General features: G+C 39.3%; 1 protein-coding gene across 1 annotated transcript in view; it reads right to left on the bottom strand.

The window, feature by feature from the left end:
- The window catches only part of CCDC33 (coiled-coil domain containing 33), a 77,494-nt gene that overhangs the window by 46,485 nt on the left and 10,586 nt on the right, over nt 1-20,423 (bottom strand). The window contains exons 5-13 of the mRNA XM_075273684.1: nt 19,232-19,365; nt 18,064-18,173; nt 16,435-16,524; nt 16,262-16,353; nt 15,262-15,376; nt 12,372-12,501; nt 10,654-10,787; nt 10,411-10,482; nt 9,040-9,150 (exon numbers count right to left, since the gene is read on the bottom strand). Of these exons, the coding sequence (XP_075129785.1) occupies nt 9,040-9,150; nt 10,411-10,482; nt 10,654-10,787; nt 12,372-12,501; nt 15,262-15,376; nt 16,262-16,353; nt 16,435-16,524; nt 18,064-18,173; nt 19,232-19,365 (988 nt within the window). The remainder of the gene's footprint in view (nt 1-9,039; nt 9,151-10,410; nt 10,483-10,653; nt 10,788-12,371; nt 12,502-15,261; nt 15,377-16,261; nt 16,354-16,434; nt 16,525-18,063; nt 18,174-19,231; nt 19,366-20,423) is intronic.

Raw genomic sequence — 20,423 nt, 5'->3', positions numbered from 1 at the left:
TAGTTTTAATAGCGTATGATTCATCTGGGAAAATGATATTAGTGCAGATGTCCAGGGAATGCTGAAAAGAGAGCAGCCAATGAAATACAAAGGACATTGCGCTCTTGATAAGGAACATCAAATAGACGTAAAAGAGAAAGAGAAAATTAATGCGTCAAGAAAATGATAAAGATGAATTAATTCAATTATGTGCCAAGGCAAAAAGGAATTAGATGCAAATGATCCTGATATCAAATGTAGAAAAAAAACACAAAACTCCATTACCAGAGAATATGTGTATAATAAGGATTGTATAATATAAATATATTATGAAAATTATCTATATTACACAACATTTTTCTCCAAAAGTCTAAGAAATAGAACTGCCAGATTAATTTTTATTCAGTTCATTATTAACTTGTACTTAAAGACAACCTTTTATGTCCTCATGAATGTGCGGTTTTATATACCACTAGAAAGCCAACAGTGCACTGTATTCAGCACACCAGGGCCGCATCCCTAATGAGGCGAGGTGAGGCGGCGGCCTCAGGCAGGACCCTGGAGGGGGCAGCAGCCGCAGTAATCAGATTTAAAAAAAAAAAAAATTAAAATTTTTTCTAAACTAGCGCAGGAGAGGGGCCGCTCCAAAAACAACCCGAGCGGCCCTCTCCTGCGCTGGTTTAGACCTCTGCGTCTCAGTGCAGGTGGTGTCATCACACCTCCTTCACTGAGACGCAGACGTCTTATTGCCGGGGAAGTGAAGAGGCAGCGGCAGTGGGAGCAGTGGTAAGGTCGGTAAGTTAAGTACTTTTTTTTGTTTTATAATAGGCCGCTACCTTACAATACTAATGTAAAAACATTGAAGAGGCTGCACATAGAAACAGCATATAGAAAAATGTAACTTTCTTGGGAATAAGCAAGTTATAGTGTAAAAACTTAACTACAACAAAATATGAAATGATATTGCTACCATATTGCTTGCAAAATTATCTCGAATAATTAGATATCAGATATTACTATATATACCGTATTTTTCGGACTATAAGATGCACTTTTTTTCCCCAAAATTTTTGGGGAAAAGAAGGGTGCGTCTTATAGTCTGAAGGTGGCGTCTGGCATCCGCTGTAATAGAGAGGCGGAAGCCGGCAAGTGATAGACGCCATTACAGGTGCTGGGGCCTGAGACATCGCTGCGCTCCTCTGCCATGCATGAAGCCAGCAGCGGCAGGGGCTCCTCCGTGCCCCCGCCGCTGGCTTCATGCAGGGCAGAGGATCGTAGCGATGTCTCAGGCCCCGGCGTCTATCCCTCCCCGGCATCCGCCTCTCTAGTACAGCGGATGCCGGGTCAGTATCCGTGGCCCCTTCTTCCCCCGGGGCCGGTCCCCACCGGCCCCGTACCTGTAAAGTTGCAGGCCGGCTCCTGCGCGGCGATATCGCAGGAGCCGACCTGTTCGGGTGACAGCCGGGAGCCTAATGAGGCTCCCCGGCCTGTCACGGCTATATTAGTATTGCGGCTGGTCTCTATGACCAGCCGTAATACTAATAGACAGAATGTCCCATAGACGGCAATACAGTTGTATTGCCGTCTATGGGACTTGCGATCAAGTGACCGCAGGTTCAAGCCCCCGGGGGCTTTAAAAATATGAAATAAATAAAAGTTCTAAATCACCTCCTGTTTTTTTTTCAATACAAGGTGATCTAAGCAATAGATATCCCCCAAAATGGTATAACTAAAAATTACAGCTGGCCCCGCAAAAAAACGCTCTATGCATCCCCGTACAGCTGCAGGGTCACCTGTCAATGTGGCCTTGCAGCTGTTGCAAAACTACAACTCCCATATATTAAATATTTTACCAGTTTTTGCTTCAAAATTTTTTTTCCCTATTTTCCTCCTCTAAAAACCTAGGTGCGTCTTATAGTCCGAAAAATACGGTAAATTTCATGTCTATCTTCATAATCTTTGAACTAGAAAACCATCTCACAAAATGGCTATAAGACCATTAACTAAAATGCAATAATTACAGACAGCTTTCCAAGTTTTTACCTTTAGTTGCAAATTCTAAATACTGCTTTTAGACGCATATTATGATTTACTTTTACTTTTATTATGATTTACTACGAATAATACTTCTAAGGGATTTTTTCTCTATACAGTAATATAGGATTTTTACAGTTAGCAGGCGAAAAACTCTCTACATGCTTCTTATGGGGCCTAACAAACAGAGGGGCCCATTCCCACTGAGACCTAGGGTACAATTAGTGATAACTATGGACGGGGAAGGGGCCACACGGTGGCTCAGTGGTTAGCACTGCAGCGCTGGAGTCCTTAGTTCGAATCCCGCTAAGGGTAAAAAAACATCTGCAAAGAGTTTGTATGTTCTCCCTGTGTTTGCATGGATTTCCATCCCATACACCAAAAAAGACATACTGATGGGCTCACATAGGGCTCAAAATCTACATAAAAAAAAAACTATGGACAGGGATGTAACTAGCAAACAATGGGCCTCATAGCAAACTTCTGACTTGGGCCGCCACCACCTCTACTCAACATAGCGTCCCCTTTCCTGGTGCCCCTTTACTGGCTCCCCACATGGTAAAACCTTCCCTTTGCTGCCCCTACACAGTATAACAATTCATTTACACACACTATAATGACCCACAGTGGCCCCTTCACTAAGGATAATGTCCTACAGTGGCCCCTACATACAGTATAATGTCCTACAGGGGCTCCTTTACATAGTAGTAGTATTGTTTATTTATATAGCACCATTAATTCCATGGTGCTTTACATTTGGGGGTTACATACAATACACAAAATATACAGGTAGATATAATACTAACAGTGACCGACTGGCATGGTGGGGTAGAGGGCCCTGCCCACAAGGGCTTACAATCTATAGTATAATTTCCAATAGCGGCCTCCATACACCACTGAGTGTATTATTCCTATATTGTGATATCACTGTGTGCTTTATCTCTGTACTGTGACATCACTACATGTATTAGCCCTGTACTGTGTAACTGGTCTCTCCTCAAGGAGTGACATTATCCCCATAACCTGGTCTAGAAGCCTCTCACCTCTGCCAAGTCAGTTCTCCCTAGGCTGTGCTGATGAGATTCAATCAGAGCAAAACAGCGCTGTCCACAGCTAGGATACTGACTTGGCACAATCCTGCATAATTGCAGCAAAGGCTTGTGGGAAAGTCGGGTATGATGTTTAAGAGAGCTTCCCCTAGAGGGCAGCATACAGAGACACCATTTCCCTATTTACATCTTGGGAAACAGATTTGCATATTCTTCCCGTAAGACTCCACACACCTGACAAGATGGTCTCTCCTCAAGGAGTGACATTATCCCCATAACGCTGTGTAACTGTGTGCATTATCCCTGTACTGTGACATCATTGTGTACATTATTGTTATACTGACATCACTGTATACATCATACATGTACTGTGACATCATTGTGTATATAATATCTCTGTACTTTGACATTGTGTGCGTTATTACACTACTATATTCCATTACTGTGTATATTATCTCTGCACTGTTACGTAACTATGTGTAAAGGAGACAAAATATTTGTACAATTGTTAAGTTCTGAACTTGCTGCTTAAAGTGGTCATGGTAGAGAGGGGCCCTGTTGTAAATTTTGCTGTAGGTTCCCATAGTTACTTTTTATGCCTCTGGTACAGATTATTACAGAGTTACAGTACAGGCTTAGAAAACTTTATTGGTGTATTGGCATATTCTGGCCCAGAACTATGTAGATTTGTAATATAAGTGAATGTGTAAGAAGAGATTCATGAATATTTGTTATGCTATGTGTAGTATCTTTCGTTGGCCGCAGTGGTATATGTAAGTAGTTTGGGAAAAGCATAAATTGCTTGGATGAGTTATTAATGGCTTGGAAATAATGATAGTATATAACCATATCACTGCCCGGTATGGACTTTATATCATGAACAAAGAAGTCAGTTTAGAATTGCTGTGGTTTTTGCCTTTTCTCTGGTGTGCTGGGTACACAGTGTGAACATTACACTGCAGATCTCATGAGCAAGTATAATGTTTGCTGAGAAGGAGCAGCAGGATGGAAAAAATGTATGAATATATTATTTAACAAGACAGAGTAATTTAAACTTTGCCTAGGGCTTATCAACTTCATAAAGTGTTCCCATTTCAGTAATATGAGACATGAAAAAGAAATAAATCCCAATTACCCATAGATGTAGAATTTATATAATAAAAAGCTATAAAATGTGAGAAAAATCAAGAAGGCCTATGAAACTGAAATGCACAAAATCGTTGTCATTGTGTAACTCTATATTACTTTAAAAGGCCTTTATTTTAATAAGACACAATATTCAGTAGTAATATTTTATGGAATGCAATACATTATGCAATAAAGTAAAAAATAACACCCCAAACTGTACCAATAGCAAATGTCAAGCATTCAGACCTGCATCACTAATGCCCCTGTTACCCCATGTGAGTGCGGCCTGTAGTTCCCTATTCGCTTTCTTTAGCGCGTCTCACTTTGTTTTCTGAACAGCATCCTTGCACTGGTCCCTCTCCCCTTGGCTTTCTCCTCCCCAGAAACCCAATAAATCTTTCTCTTTTATTATTCTCTTCTGTGTTTACAAACTAGGAATCAGCTTTTAATCAGATTCCCCCCCAAGGGGCCATAAATCTGTCCTGGAGTCATGCTTGCTACACTTTTCATCTTCATGCAGCATAGTAGTCAATTTATGGACGACCCATTTGCCCTTCAGTTTGTATGCTACTTGTATTACTCTCTATTCTTTACTCGTATTTTAAGCATATAAACATACCTGTCTATATAATAAAGATTTAATCTCTTGTGTGAAGCATATGGTGGTCACTTCTTTGGAGAACAGATATGTAATATGTTCAATGACGTGTTTCCAATGTTTGATGATGAAATATATTATGGCTTATATGTCACATGGAATTGATTCCTATTAATCAAAGGGGACCAGAGTAATCACATGACAGTTTCTAAACCCAAGTCTCTTTTATTCTAGATAGAATGCTATCCATCATCCGCGTGAAAATGTAACTACCCACTTAAGGGGTTTTATATGTAAAGATCTTTCAAACCAGCCACAAACAATTGATGGATTGAAAATCTATACCCAAGATTACTCCTGCTGATATATACAAGCAACTCTTCTAGAAGCCTACCTGGGAGTAGTAACACTCTAGACAGCAAGGTCTAGACCAGACCTGGGCAATGTCCGGCCCTCTGACTGCTTCTATCCAGCCCGCATAGCTAGTTGAAGGTTTTTCAAAGACCTGTGATGATGTCATCACAGCCTATCACCAGGATATTCGTAATAAAAAATTGAAGGTCCAGCGTGTCTTGAAAATTCATCTTTCACTTTATTAAATGGCACATAGCCGCATTAAAAGGCATCCCACAGACATAGATGGTATAGAACAAAAAATTAAAAACTAGCACTGAGTCTGACTATTATTATCACCAGGATAGGCTATGACTCATTAGTGGGTGGAGCCACATGGGACTGTGTGCTTTATGCAAGCTGCCGGCAATGGGGGCTGCTGGATGATAAAGAGAGAAGAGACAGCATATGTGAGCAAGAAGGGGGAATTAGGGGCAGATGTAGGGGGAGCAGTTAAACTGAATGCACATGAAGAGGGGACATTAAACTAGGGGGCAGATGGAGGGTGACATTAAACTGGACAGCTGGAGGAGGATATTAATCCATGGGGGGTAACTGGAGGGGGACATGTCTGCCTCTAGTTGCCCCCAGTTTAATGTCCCCCTCCAGCTGCCCCACTTTAATGCCCCCTCTAGTTTCTGCTAGTTTGTACTGGGGCACCAGGAGAGGGACTTAATACTGTGGGACATTTGGAGGGAAATATAATGTGGGAGGTTATAATGTTAGGATGACTGTAGGAGGATTTTAGTTTGTGGGGCACATGGAAAAATGATTGAGAATGGGCGGAGTCAGCAGAGAAGTGGGTGGAGCTAAATGTGCCACTGTGCACATGGCCCTCTAGAACCGTTACAATTTCTCATGTGTCCCCATGGGAAACTTAATTGCCCACCCCGGTCTAGACTAAATGTTACTACGAGTAGCATTTACCAATCATGATAGCCATTAATGAACATTGTTATGGAGCCATGAAATGGCAAAAAAACGACTGTCGACTCCATTGGTCTCAGCTAAGATGAAAGTTCTTGACTATACAATATGAGAGATTACACAATCAGTTTTCCTCTAATATTTGCAAAATAATGGACTGTTTCCAAAATGGACTAAGTTTCCAAGTTATTTACAGGATAGGTGATCGTAGGAGGCACATTGCTGGAACTCCTCCCATGATCAGAACTGGGGTTACATTTCCCTGTATGAAAGGTACAGCACGTCATGCAGACTCATTGCTGATTCATTCATTTCTACAGGGAGCACTCAGCTATCTCTGCCAGTACTATAGATAAGAATGTAGAAGCAATATGTTATGCACCCTAAGGCTAGCATAAACAGTGTATACAAAGTATATTAAAAATAGAGATAGGCGAACCTCTCAAGATTCATTTTGTGTTCAGGTTTGAAAGCTTGGGTCCCTGATTTTTTTCAGTTTGATCAAATTCAGTCGAACCACAACATAAATTTGCTTAAAACATAGTGTAGAATACTCTTAGTGTTCCTACGAACATATCTATCTATCCAATTTATAGCTCCCCAAGGAAAACACAGCCGAGGTTATGTCAAAGTGAAAAGTGACACTATTAGGGTGCATGCACACGGAGTAATGCTCCGCTCATTCAGACACGTAAACACGTGTCAGAGTGACTGCTGTAAAACAGAATCCCATTGATTTCAATTGGTGCCGGTCTTACGCGCGCTACACATTGAAATTAATGGATTTAAAAGCATCCCATTGATTTCAATGTGTAGCATGCGTAAGGCTGGTACCCATTGAAATCAATGGGATTCTGTTTTACAGCGGTCACTCTGACACATGTTTACGTGTCTGAATGAGCGGAGCGTTACTCCGTGTGCATGCATCCTTACACTCTGGGGTCTCTTCAGACTCCAGAGCATATTAGGTGGAGGCTCAGGGGAGGGATAAAACATTTATACTTACCTTCTGCTACCTCTTTGGGCCTTCTCATGGTATCTGGTGCTCTCCTGGTGATGCCCAGAGCTCTTCTGTGGTCATGACGCTTGGGGTGCCCAGGTCGATGCTGAGGCCCATTCACAGGTCTCAACGTTGATTCCAGGCTAATAACGTCACAGAAGAGTACCAGATGTCACCAAGAGAGCGACGGACATCGTGAAGAGGCCCAAAAGAGGTAACAGAAGGTGAGTATAACATTTTTGATTTTTTTACCTACCCTTGGCGTCTACTTCTATTATAGTGGTAGTATATAATTTTTCATAACTATTTTGAAGGTATTGTCTTACTGTCTGTAGATGATTACTAGACATGAGACATTATCATAAGATGGAAACATACCACTTTATTATTTGTGTTAGGAGTCTGAAAATGGCTATTTATGTAGAGGACATGGCCAGTGATGTAATCTACACCCTCACAGCAGGATTTTTTTTTTTTTTTTTTTTTTTTTTTACTTTATTGCATGTGTTAGATCCTAAATGAGCATTGTGCCAATGATTGGGATAAACCTGATCCGTTGCAGTCAGTTTTCTCCAATAACTTTCCAAACATACATTTCAACATGGGAATTGATATCTGTAACAGTACATAATTCAGCATAAGGCTGTATCTGTAGGGAATGCTTGTACACAGATGCTGGATTACAACGTAGAGTTAAACAGCCCCAGTAGAGAAGTCTCAGCAGTTTCCTCCAATGCAGAAGACTAGATGAGAAGCCTCAGTACACATAGAGTTTACACTCTGGACGCCAGAGATAAGCAGAAAAGCTGCTGTTTGCCTTTCATAGTTCTCTCTTTCATCCTTTCTTTTGTGGAATAATCCATCTGTGGAGACACCCCAAGGAAGAGAGCCGACCTATGTACGCCACAATTACTGTCTCCATCTTTTCCAGTTCATCCCTCTATCATGCCTTCTCTCACCATCCTACATTTTAATCCACAATGATAATTTCCTGTGCACTCTGTCTCTGTCAGTGGAGATCTGTTAAGCACACAAAGCTGAACATCAGCATCTATCTTTTCATAAACATCTCTATCTTGATCTTTATCACTGTAGACAGAAATTGTTGCTAAGTAATACTCTCTGTATTTAACAAAAGATAATGCAACATGAACATAATATCCCATAATTCTAATACTGTGAAAAAATATTGTACATTGAGCTTTGCCTGGTCTCATACATGTTCGGATCTTTTTTCAAGCAAATAATGCTTCCCTAGTCCTTTAAGTATTATGTCTCATGGTGGCTCTGATTCCGAGGTTACCTGCAAGGACCAGGCTGCTTATTCAGTGTCCCAGCGCTTCTATCTATAAACCTCTAAGTAGTGTGTCAAGAAGCACACCAGTGTACAAGAAGGGCTGCCCTGGCTCTCTTACTTCGAACAAAACTCAGACCTGCCGGGAATATTTATTTAATGACAATCAGAAAGACTGAGACAGAAAAGTTGTCATTTATGTCCTTCCCTTTCTTTGGGGGAATTGAAGTGCATGTAATGTACTAGTGCTGTGCATGTACGGAAAAATAACCCATGTGGGTATACTCAAGTAAGGCTACGACTAAGAGGAATAATCCTCGAAACGCGTCAGTTGCGTCTTTTGAAACAATGGATATGGAAACACCGTAATGGTGTTCATGTTTCATCAACTTGATTGGATTTTACACAGTGTACAATAAATGTTAAGTTTTATTTAAAAGACCTTGGAGTGGAGCTGGATTTTCTTCACGGATTTCTTATACTCAAGTATGGCTGACTAGACAACTGGGTATAACTCTGTGGCAGAACAAGGATTTCTTAGTGTCTTGGTATGGAAGCATTATTCTGTATTCTAAGATAACAAACCTCCTTAGTAAATGTTTTCATATTTGTGCAAGTAACATGTCTTGCCACTTACCTTTTCTTTGCTGGTAGATACTGTCTCCATGTGGCTTGGAGCCTTAAATGTTTGTGCCTGCCAATGATCGGAAGCCTGCCCCTCTGATGGACTCAAGAAGAATTCTGGCCGCTGAAGGAAAAATATCAATGTAGATATTAATGTACACAGATAATCTTAGGTCATACAACCATGAGTGAATTGACAGACGCATTTAGAACACTGTATGGATTGTACATTGAAATCCATAATTGTTTGTGTCTGGTTCATATGCAAAAAAAAACAGCACTATGAAATGACCAGTCTTGTCCCTTTGTTACTCCGTGCTACTCTTTTTAATGGAAGTATTAGCGTGTAATGGAAGTAAATGATAGACATCTGGGGTGCATTTGTGTGCAAGCTATAGTGTGTGTCTGCATGAGCTTTACTCATTAGGCTGTCATTACCAAAGGAGCGCATTGAAGACATACAAATCCCAGGCCAAGGCATGGAAAACCAACACTTACAGACGTACACTTCCATTTTATCCCTCCAATTTGTCTCCCATCTGCAGCTTGTTAATTAAAAACACTATAAAGGACCGTATAATATGGTGCTGGCACATTTACCTGTCGCCTTTGCCAAATCCTCTTTTCAGTCACCTGTTTTTATTGTGAGATGTGAATTCTTACTATTCTGGGCATGAAATTATATTAACTTCATACACACTAACACTTCTTACATGCCCTTTTATTTGTTTAAATACCCCAGATGTACGCACATATCTTTACAGGCTCTCTTTTTATGTTTCCCTTTGGTAGACATAGGGCTTAAGTGATGAGTCTCGGAATTAATTCAGTTCCTGCCATGAGAGGAGGAGGGCGGTTATTTATTGCAGCTCAAGGGTAAGAAACCCCTGAATTATTCAAAAGGTCCCCTCCTCTTTTTTCTGTTCTGTCCCATGGGGGAAATTAAGCAGAAGCCTTTCCTTGTCCACCTCCCACTAGCCCTGAGGGGTGATATGAAAAGATATCGACAGCTTGTTAGTTCAGATTATAAATGAGAGAAGAGAGAAAAGCAAAGAAGCATGATGGGGGGAGCAGCAGTGATTGACAGACGGCGGCATTCCATCTTGTCTTCAATTCTTCAGGCACTTCTGATAAATGTTCTTGTGTTTTTACAAGATCTAAGTAACCTAAAAGTTACCCGATCATCCAGCAGACATTACACTGAATTGCACAAAGGACACATGCCAGGGGCAATGATGAACACAAAGCATCAAAGGTATGTAATAAAAACTGAAGACAAAGGAAATAAAGGTAAAGAAAGAAGAACTGGCAGAAAAAAACACATGGAAAATAAACCAAATACAAGTAAGGGTAAGACTGTAAAAATTACAATGTCATCTCTTACCTCGGTCTTCAGCAGCAGCAGTTGCAGGGACACACAGGGAGCCTCTCCGGAAATATTCTTCAGCTCAGTGCCCTAGAGTAGAAAAGCGTTTACAAAGGTCAAGTTTGGCAAGTTTAGATTGATGTACAATGAACACATATCCAGCATCCTAATGATCCCACTGATTCTCATCACCCATGAAGTGGTCCCTTCCCGATCATGACACTGAATACATAATTATTTCTTTACTCTTTAAGAATTTACCTGGATTGGTACACCAGTTAAGGTGAGCACCTTATTGCTGGTGCTCAGCATTAGCTTGTGATAGATTTCCATGTCCAAAGGGACTACTGAGAATCCACAGTGGTTTGATAGGTGCCATGGGACACGCCTTGACGCTAAAAAAACCAAAAATGAAATATAAGATTGAATATATATATAGATAGATAGATAGATACCTTTTTTACAAACTCTTTGGCTTTTTGCTACCATTAACCTTATAACCATTATCAGATCCAACCAAGAATTGATATTGTGCTGAATAATAACGCTATTTACAGCTGACCTTTAATTACCCTTTCATCCCCATTTGTGGAGCTGTAAGTGTAATGGCTTACTAAGATTCCTTGAATATGTGTCTGCGTGCACTTCTCTGCATAATGTATCATTTGAGTTATGGATAAAGGAGAAGATACTTTAAGGAGAAATGGAAGAAGTAAAAATTTTCTAAAAAATTTCACATTGGACACATACATAATGCGCAATAATATTGATCATCTAGGGGCACCTTTAGATGCAAACACACTTCAAAAACAAATAATGGATTCATAGAGCAACCGAAAGTAACTTTAAATTTAATAATTTAATGCCCAAAGGATTCAGGGCCATATATAAAAAGAAAAGAAGACTAACAAATGACATGACAAGCAAACAGCCTTAAAAATGGGAGAAAAATAGAATAATACTTAATAATAGTCCAGGAAGCTTAGAGGAGAAAGATGGCCTAAATCCAGTTTTGTTAGCTGACTCCCACATATGTGACATCAGTTGTAAGCTATCATAGTTTCTTATAATCTTGTGCTTAGCCACATCTCCCTGCCACAGTGGGGGATAAACAACTCATCTTCATCTGGAAAAGATGAATGTTTTATCTTTGCCTTGTAGAGCTGTGTCTCTATTGGCCTTTGAAATCATGTTTAAATTCTCTATACAACCCCCCCCCCCCCTTTCTATGTCTACCAAGAGGTTTTAAAACAATAAATCAGCACAGATAATAGTTTGACAGAGTAGGCTGAAACAGTCAGGCTAAAAATGTGGCTGATGCTGGATGTTATCTTTATATGACTATTTAGTTGACTTACTTTGAGCCAGAAATTTTACTACGCAATATTATTGCTCTGTGGTTTAAGCCATGCCAACTTTTTCTAAGAATACAAACCCACATGTCTAGCAAGTAAATTTAGCCCAAACTAGATACACCAAGGGGCACCACATTTATGCCAGCATCTACTTATAACAACAATAGTAAATCTGGGCCAATGTATTTATAAAATGACTTATCTTTTTATGTAGATTTTAGACCTATTTATTTATCTCCAATACAATGATGCTTAAGGGTAGCCATATACTTTAATACAAAAAAAATCAGATCTGAATATAACCTAATCCATAACATTGCACATTAGGCTCAGCAAAGTATGTATCCTGTTTTTGAACAAGATGGGGGGAACCTCCCCCAGATCTGGCTTCAACTTATCTACCCCAGAATATAGAAATCAAGCAGTGAAACACATAGTCTCACAAAACTACTTACACAGAAGGGTATATCCAAAATCTAGGGGTTCAGGTGACATACATATAACGTGCTGGTCACCTGCCCTTAAATTTTAGTCTTTGTTATTTGATTGTACCAGAGTCAATTATAGTTCCAACTATCCAACCATATGCATTAAGATTATACAAATTATATAACAAGGATTTACCAGCAGTGACAGGGTAGTACTCTAAGACTAATGCTGCTCCTTCACTGAAGAGAGTTACCCCATCTCTTCCTTGGAAGAGATAGGAAGTGTTCCAGATAGGCTGTGAGGGTGGGAGCCCAGGAAAAGAAATCTGCATAAGTAACAAATACAAAGAATGAGTAAATGAGCATGTAAAACTGATTTAAAAAAAACATCAATGGAAACATTGTAGATCATTGAACTACTGTCTGGGCAACTTCTATTAACAGTTAATCGGATGGTGTAAATTGGTTTGCAAGGTGCACGTGCTGTACTGTGAATAGTACTTAAGTGTTACTGTAGATTCAGGGTCATTAGAATATCTCTTAATGTCACTAAATATCTTACACAGCAGATAGGAAAGGCAGGAAATATGAGTCTATGTACATTTGGTGACTGTAGATTTATATTAAATTAAAGAAGTATTAAAACTTGTACATCAAACAGGATACCTATACAACAGAGTTTTCCAACATTGCTGGGCCACATTCAATTTTGTTTAATGTTCAGGAGCCACATTCAATTTTAAAATGGAGAAGAGATTTAGTAACCTGTGGTCACTTCTGCACCGGAGGCTCCATCAGAAGCCATTATCCCATATTCCATCACATTTACAAAAATACAATAAATAGCTCTTCATGCTATACTATGTATTCCTCACAAAACAGATAAAACCTCTGTGAAAACCAGTAGATCCCATTATAAATCAGTGGTATATATCTAGCACTGTGTGTGGTGTGACAGATCTGGCACTTAGGGGTGACTTCTGTTGTGAATGAAAACCTCATTGCACACGTGAACAGAACCTTGAATGTGGAGAAACAACAAACCAATGAATTTGCAAATGGTAACACTATTTGACACTAATTAGAGTATCTTCCAAATTGGCATTGTTTGGTGGTTAGTCAATTTCTAGTAATTTATGGTGATAAATCAGGACTCCTAGGTCGAGCCACAGACTAAGGGATGAGCTAAATGTGGCTTCCAAGTAACTATGTGACAACCACTGCTATAGAATATTATATATTGTATTCCATTTTATCACAATTTTGACCACTGCAAGGTTCAGTGGAGCCTCTGTGGTACCTAATCAGCTTTACTTTGGACTACTCCCAATATTTTTATCTAAGTAGTCTCCACAGTACATTGCTGTAGAGACTACCAGGTTGATACCTTTCAGATTGGCCTCAGTGTAGGTGGTAGATGTCCACAGGCCAAAGAGATGGTAGTACAAAGCACCAGAGAGTTAGACAAATAGTGGTTAGGTACAGGCTGAACGTCTTTGGTGGGTAGTAGAAGTGCAATATCATAAAACAAGTCAAAGGGTTGGGGACAGGCAGAGGTCAAACACAGAAATCAAGCAGATCAGGGCAAACAAGAAAGAACAGGTTCAAAGAACAAGCCAAAGGTCAAACATGAATAATCAGTCAGAATACAGAAACCCTTACCGGCAAAGACCTATATTGTTTAGGCATTGTGCTGAGGGCTTCTTGGGATAGGCTAGTACCCACAGATGTGCACCTTAACACTCTGTGGCATACCGTTATATTGCACTAAGCATATAGTTAACACTCAGCGCCACAGTAGTACGGCGCTGTAATTCTGCAGGCACAGTAGCTGCACCGTAGTAGCTGCACCGGCATTACTTCCGGCTCTCAACTATGTAACACAGCCAAGGAAAGGGACTAACAACCCCCAGTCAGAAGAAACTCCAACTCCAGCGGATTAACCCCCTGAATGCCATGATCAATGGCGATAACGGCATCCAGGGAGTCCTGGAGCAAGATGGCTGTCCCGTCACCTGTCGGACGCCCGGGAAAATATTGTGGATTCTGAGGGATTACCATGGCAGCCAGGAGGCCAAGTATTGCAGTGAAAAAACACACAAACACATAGTAAAATAAAATAAAATAAATAATAAAAAGTTAAAAAAAATCCATCTTTAAAAATATATAATGTAAACATACATAAACAAACATGTTAGGTATTCCCACATGTGTATCAACCCCACTATCCAAAAATGGCATTAATTATCCTGTATGGTGAACACTGCAAACAAAAAATATACGCAATGCACAAATTAACGTATTTTGATCACTTTGATATCCCAAAAATTAACAATAAAAAGTGATCAGAATGTCATATATACCAAACAGTCGTACAATTCCAACTTGCCTCACAAATAAAGATCCCAGACAATTTTGTGTCAACAGTACAGTAAAAAAGTTATAGGCATCAGAATATGGTGACCCTAGGAAAGTCATTAGTTTCAAAAAATTACGTTAAAATTGTAAAAGCTGAAAATTGTAATAAAAATCAATATAAATATGGTATTGCCATGATTATAATGACCCGCGGACAAAGCTGTCATGTCATTTTAAACATGGACCCCTAAAAACATAAATAAAAGCTAATTAAATCATTTTATGTACCCCAAAATAGTGGCAAATAAGTACAACTCATCACTCAAAGAATAAACCCTCACGTATTTATGTCAACAAAAAAATAAAAATGTTAGAAATTCTGGAAGACAGGAAGGGAAAATATGAAGAATTTGCCGAGCATTAATACACAAACTACCCCTTAAGAGGTTAAGCCTTCAAGTTTCAGGGAAGAAGAGAGCACCCTATGGACTGGACCACAAGCAGCAGTAGAAGAAATAAATACACATCAGTGTGGAGTGTCAGGAACCACACAGTGTGAACCAGAGGTAAGCCGATGGCTGTGTTTGCAGTAAGAGAGAGTTTGACAGCGGGAGCAGACTTCTGGCATTACAAATCATAGTTACTTGTATTATACAAGATTTAACTCTGAAACGGTTTCTGTTTTTTTCTTTGGAATACTACACAACTTACATACATCACATATTTACCTGGGGCTGTCCCTGTGTTGCTCTCTGTGGTATCTGGAAACAAGAAGGAGAAGGCTCTGGGAAAGTAACCTTGACATGTGACACTCCCGGCATACCTGGAGGCTTGCTTGTCTGTCTGTAGAACACAATTTATTTTGGACACCGTTAACAAAAGCCTGCAATGTTTCTGCTCAGAAAATGTCATTACTTTCTAACAACGATGGCATCAATTGCTAAATTTAACTAAAACAAATGATTGGCAGATTTCATTAACATTTAAGTATTACTATAGTAAATAAATGAAGAGTCTCTGTCTATAAATTCAGAAATCTAGTTTTTCTGTTTGCTAGAAGCAATTATTTATATAATCAGGGATGCCAACCTGTATTTTTTTTTTTTTTTGGACAACTTATAAAAAAATGTACTGTTACTGATGATCCGTCTTAACACAGGTGGTGGGTCTGTTATGAGCTCCATGCTGGAGAATAAATCCCACCCCATGTGTGAGACCTTGACGGCACTTGGCAGCACTGTCAGTGACCGACTGCTTCACCCCAAGTGTGAGAAGGAGCGATATCGGAGGTCCATCCTCCCAACCGCGGTCAGGCTACATCATCTACATCGGACCAAGCGAAGAGCAGTCCGCACAGAGAACTAAATGACCCTGAAGTCTTCTTTTTCTTTGGCTGCTATGACTCCTAGTATTTTCTCCAATCTGCTATTCTGAGCTTACATGTATCTCCTTCTGTAATATATTACTATTATTATCCTGTATCTGTATTATCATGCTGCTGTAACACACTGAAAGCTGTTGACTTGAACCCTCCCACTCCATACACATGCATGCTTGGCTCAGTTCTATTGTCAGTGTTTACAGTCACATATTTTTGTATTTCCTTTACAGTATGACATACAATATCAGATACAATTACTTATATACAGATAATATTATGAAAATATATCATCTGCAGCAGTTATCCTGTTAGTGTCATTTGAAGTGTACTCTGTATGAAAAACCTACCTGTACTCTTTGTAGTTAGGAACAATTCGTGCAAGTGCCAAAAGAGGATAGGATGGATCTTGAAGGGAACTCTCCACACCAACAAGTAGAACCTATATATACAGTATATACTGTAGTAATATTGCATATGTATTGAAACTCAATACCTGATCTTAAAGATACCGTTAACTCACCTGTAAAGCACTGTAGGTGAAGCCATTCTTCTGTGCAATGACACTTGTTCTGCGCTCAATGCTAACATAAAGGTGACATCCGTCATGAGCCTGGTCATAAATATTGTATAAGAATATTGAGGTTTGTTTTGTAAGATATATATATATATATATATATATATATATATATATATATATATATATATATATATATATATATAATGCATATTACAATAGCATGACTATAAATGGTGTGGAAAGCCCCCGTCCCACATGCTAATATAAGACAACACCAGCAATATGTAACAGTACCAATTTACTATACAATCCACTATACAATTCTTCAATTGTCATAGTTTAGAAAGTGCCTAATGTCATATTATCTGACAGTATGATTCAGGTAGTTTTCATAAATCTTCCCTGTAGAATTCAAAAATAAAAAAATATGTCTGCTTATATCTATCACTAGGGTAACCTAGGAACTTACTGAATCTGATTTCTGATTTGTTGTAAACAGTATATAGTAAGCGCCTCCTAGTGGTGGCGGCAAGTAGCCAAAATTTTGCATAAAAAAAATTCTATCTGTGCGAATGTGTTATATATGGGTATCATGTATCAGAAAAAACAGAGCTTCAACTGTTATAAAGATACACATTGGGGCAGATAACTAATACATTCTTTTAGACAGTACAAACATAGACTAGACAGTCCGAAACTGCACCAGATTTTGCAAAGTGTCTGATTCGGTTTGAAAACCTGGTGTACTTTTAGACTGTTTAGTCTCACCTTATTAGTTGGCTTAGTTTCTGTCAAAATTTTGGCGCAGTTTCTGGCTCATAGTTTTGCATATTAAGCTTTTCAACAAGCACTGTCCACCTACTGTTAAGGGGCAAAAACTGTTAGAACATGTCTAAAATATATAAAGGCATATTGATAAAAGTCACTTTTTTCCCTCAAGTTGTTTTTTTCCACAAAAAGGCGTACAGTAATACCAGTCTTCATAGATCACCCCCGCAGAAAATGTGCTGTAAAGCATGAACACCAGTTTTGAGCCCAATAAGAGCAGAGTTCTGGGCCCCTTGGCGAACTTTTGACATGCCCCCCCCTCAACCGACACCAAAGACCTCAACCGACCCCCTCCTCCGCATTCCTGCGTGCTCTATTATGTCCCTTAGTGGCCCCTGCACACAGTATTATGTCCCTTAGTGGCCCCTGCACACAGTATTATGTCCCTTAGTGGCCCCTGCACACAGTATTATGTCCCTTAGTGGCCCCTGCACACAGTATTATGTCCCTTAGTGGCCCCTGCACACAGTATTATGTCCCTTAGTGGCCCCTGCACACAGTATTATGTCCCTTAGTGGCCCCTGCACACAGTATTATGTCCTTTAGTGGCCCCTGCACACAGTATTATGTCCCTTAGTGGCCCCTGCACACATTAAGTAAATAGGGCCCGTAACGGCCTATTGAAAAAAAAACAAACAAACAAAAAAAAAAACGCAGTGGTAGCGGCTGTCACCAGGCCCCCTAATGTCCCGGGCCCTGTGGCAGCCGCTACCACTGCTACCACGGTAGTTACGCCACTGTGGAAGGGTTTGATATTCTCTAACATGAGTTATATTTGGTACTGCTCCTGTACCCGTATACTACCTCAAGCATGCAAAGATGATATGGGTAGAAGGGCTCCAGATCATGTATAGGCAGTCTGTATTCCAGAAGGAAGTCCTGGGTGGGATTATCAGCCACAGTCAGGATAAGTTCTACAGTGATAGAAAATTCAATGTACAAAGATTAATTAGTAAAATTCTAGCAACAACTGTATAATATTCTCCATTATTTCCACCTTCTAGTATGTGTCATATATTTTCTATTTTGTAACAGAAGCAGCACCTTCATCGAACAAAAAAAAATGGACGCCCAGGGTTTCCAGTGACAATTCCATGAACAAATGTTTACCGCTGTAGTCGTATAAAGTGAACTATCTGAAACATCGAGTAAGATGAACCATATATTTAAGGCCTGCTTCATTCCTCCATGAAGATGCTCTGTCACACAGGGAGAATGTGACTGTGAATATACTCAACATGAATTAAGACAGAGCCAGCACCCACATGTTTCTTTCTCCCCCCCTTGACTGATTTGTTTCGGCTGCAAAGCAAACCCTCCGGATGCAACTAAGAAATGAAAGAGCTTCAGCAAGACTTATGGATAGTGGTCACATTATATTAGACTGCATTCATTTTACTATTTACGTACTTATCAGTATGTCTTCCCACAATTTTATGTCATTCAATATGAATAGAATGGCAGTACTGCAGTGAAGACTGGCAGATTGGCAGTGAAATTAGAGAAGCAGAGCACAAGTCAGGCATACTTCTAGGCACTGTATTGTCTAACATTTGTGGTTGGAACCCAGAATTATTATTTATGCATGAGATGGAGAAATTTCTGTATAACAGATATTTTTAGTGGCCATGTTATATCTAGGGTTAACAGTAATAAGACATTTTAATTGGTGACTGTTCACATTCTTACTTGGATATGCAAGCTTTGGTATACAGAATCAAGAAAGTGTTGTAGAAATTGTAAAAAAGGCAAAAATTCTAATTCTACATTTTAAGAATATACCAAAAAATGTCCAATAATATTGATAATATGGGTATATTTTTTTACAATAACTTAAACAGGAATTGTATGCTAATGCTGCTTTGCTGTATACAAAAAATGGTAGAATGATTGTCATTGGGTTATGTGGGGATGTATATAGCGTTATATACACTGGTGGGAAGTGCTTTACATTGCTATGTACCATATGTACCTTCCTCTTCTGCCTCCTCCTCCTTCACTGTCATGGTCAGTGTTTCACCCCAGACTGGGCTGCTAGTTGGCGCTTGTGTAGCATGAGAGATGCTTTGTGCTCCAGTTCCTTTTTTCTCATCCACACTGCTCATTCTGCAAACAAGTCATGTAACCAAAAACAATAAGAAACCAGACCAACCATGTAATACAGCAGGCGTATTATACGATGAGTATTGACGTAGTGAGATTATGTTTATTTAAGGTCGGTGCATAGATTTACATAACAGTGTAGATAGATAGATAGATAGATAGATAGATAGATAGATAGATAGATAGATAGATAGACAGACACAGATAGATAACTAGATATAGATAGAACTAGATAGAGATAGATAGATAGATAGATAGATAGATAGATAGATAGATAGATAGATAGATAGATATAAAGAGATAGATAGATAGATAGATAGATAGATAGATAGATATAAAGAGATAGATAGATAGATAGATAGATAGATAGATAACTAGATATAGATAGAACTAGAGATAGATAGATAGATAGATAGATAGATAGATAGATATAAAGAGATAGATAGATAGATAGATAGATAGATAGATAGATAGATAGATAGAAAGAGATAGATAGATAGATAGATAGATAGATAACTAGATATAGATAGAACTAGAGATAGATAGATAGATAGATAGATAGATAGATAGATAGATAGATAGATAGATAGATAGATAGATATTGTTTGTATCAATACTGTCAGACATCACACTATGACTGACAAATAGATGGGGGGAGGTACAGGATGGGGGTTGTAGTCATGTGATCTGTCAGCTCTGGACCAAGGTGATGAAATATTAATGCCAACCGAACCCCCTGAGAAGACAAGGAGGGGCAGCGATATCCCATTAGCAGTTCAACACAAAACAATTTTCAGACTGGATTAGCTGCTCTTAAAGCAAAAGTGTTTCTAGGCCCGAGGCCTTCAGATCATTACTGGGCTGGAGAGAATAGAATAACAAGTCTGACAGGTTTGGTTAAAATATGGAGAGGAAATAGAAATGTGTGAAGAGGAACAGGGGCCTGGAGAGCAGTAAAATCTGGTTACTGAGCCACAGACATAGATCACTAGTCGTGAATGCAAAATGGGCCTCATATATGGATGTGTTGTGTATTGTTGCTATGGGATTTTTTCAGAAAG

Source organism: Leptodactylus fuscus, chromosome 5, assembly GCF_031893055.1.
Source record: "Leptodactylus fuscus isolate aLepFus1 chromosome 5, aLepFus1.hap2, whole genome shotgun sequence".
Classification (NCBI taxonomy): Eukaryota; Metazoa; Chordata; class Amphibia; order Anura; family Leptodactylidae; genus Leptodactylus; species Leptodactylus fuscus.
This window is presented reverse-complemented; position numbering and strand designations above follow the sequence as displayed.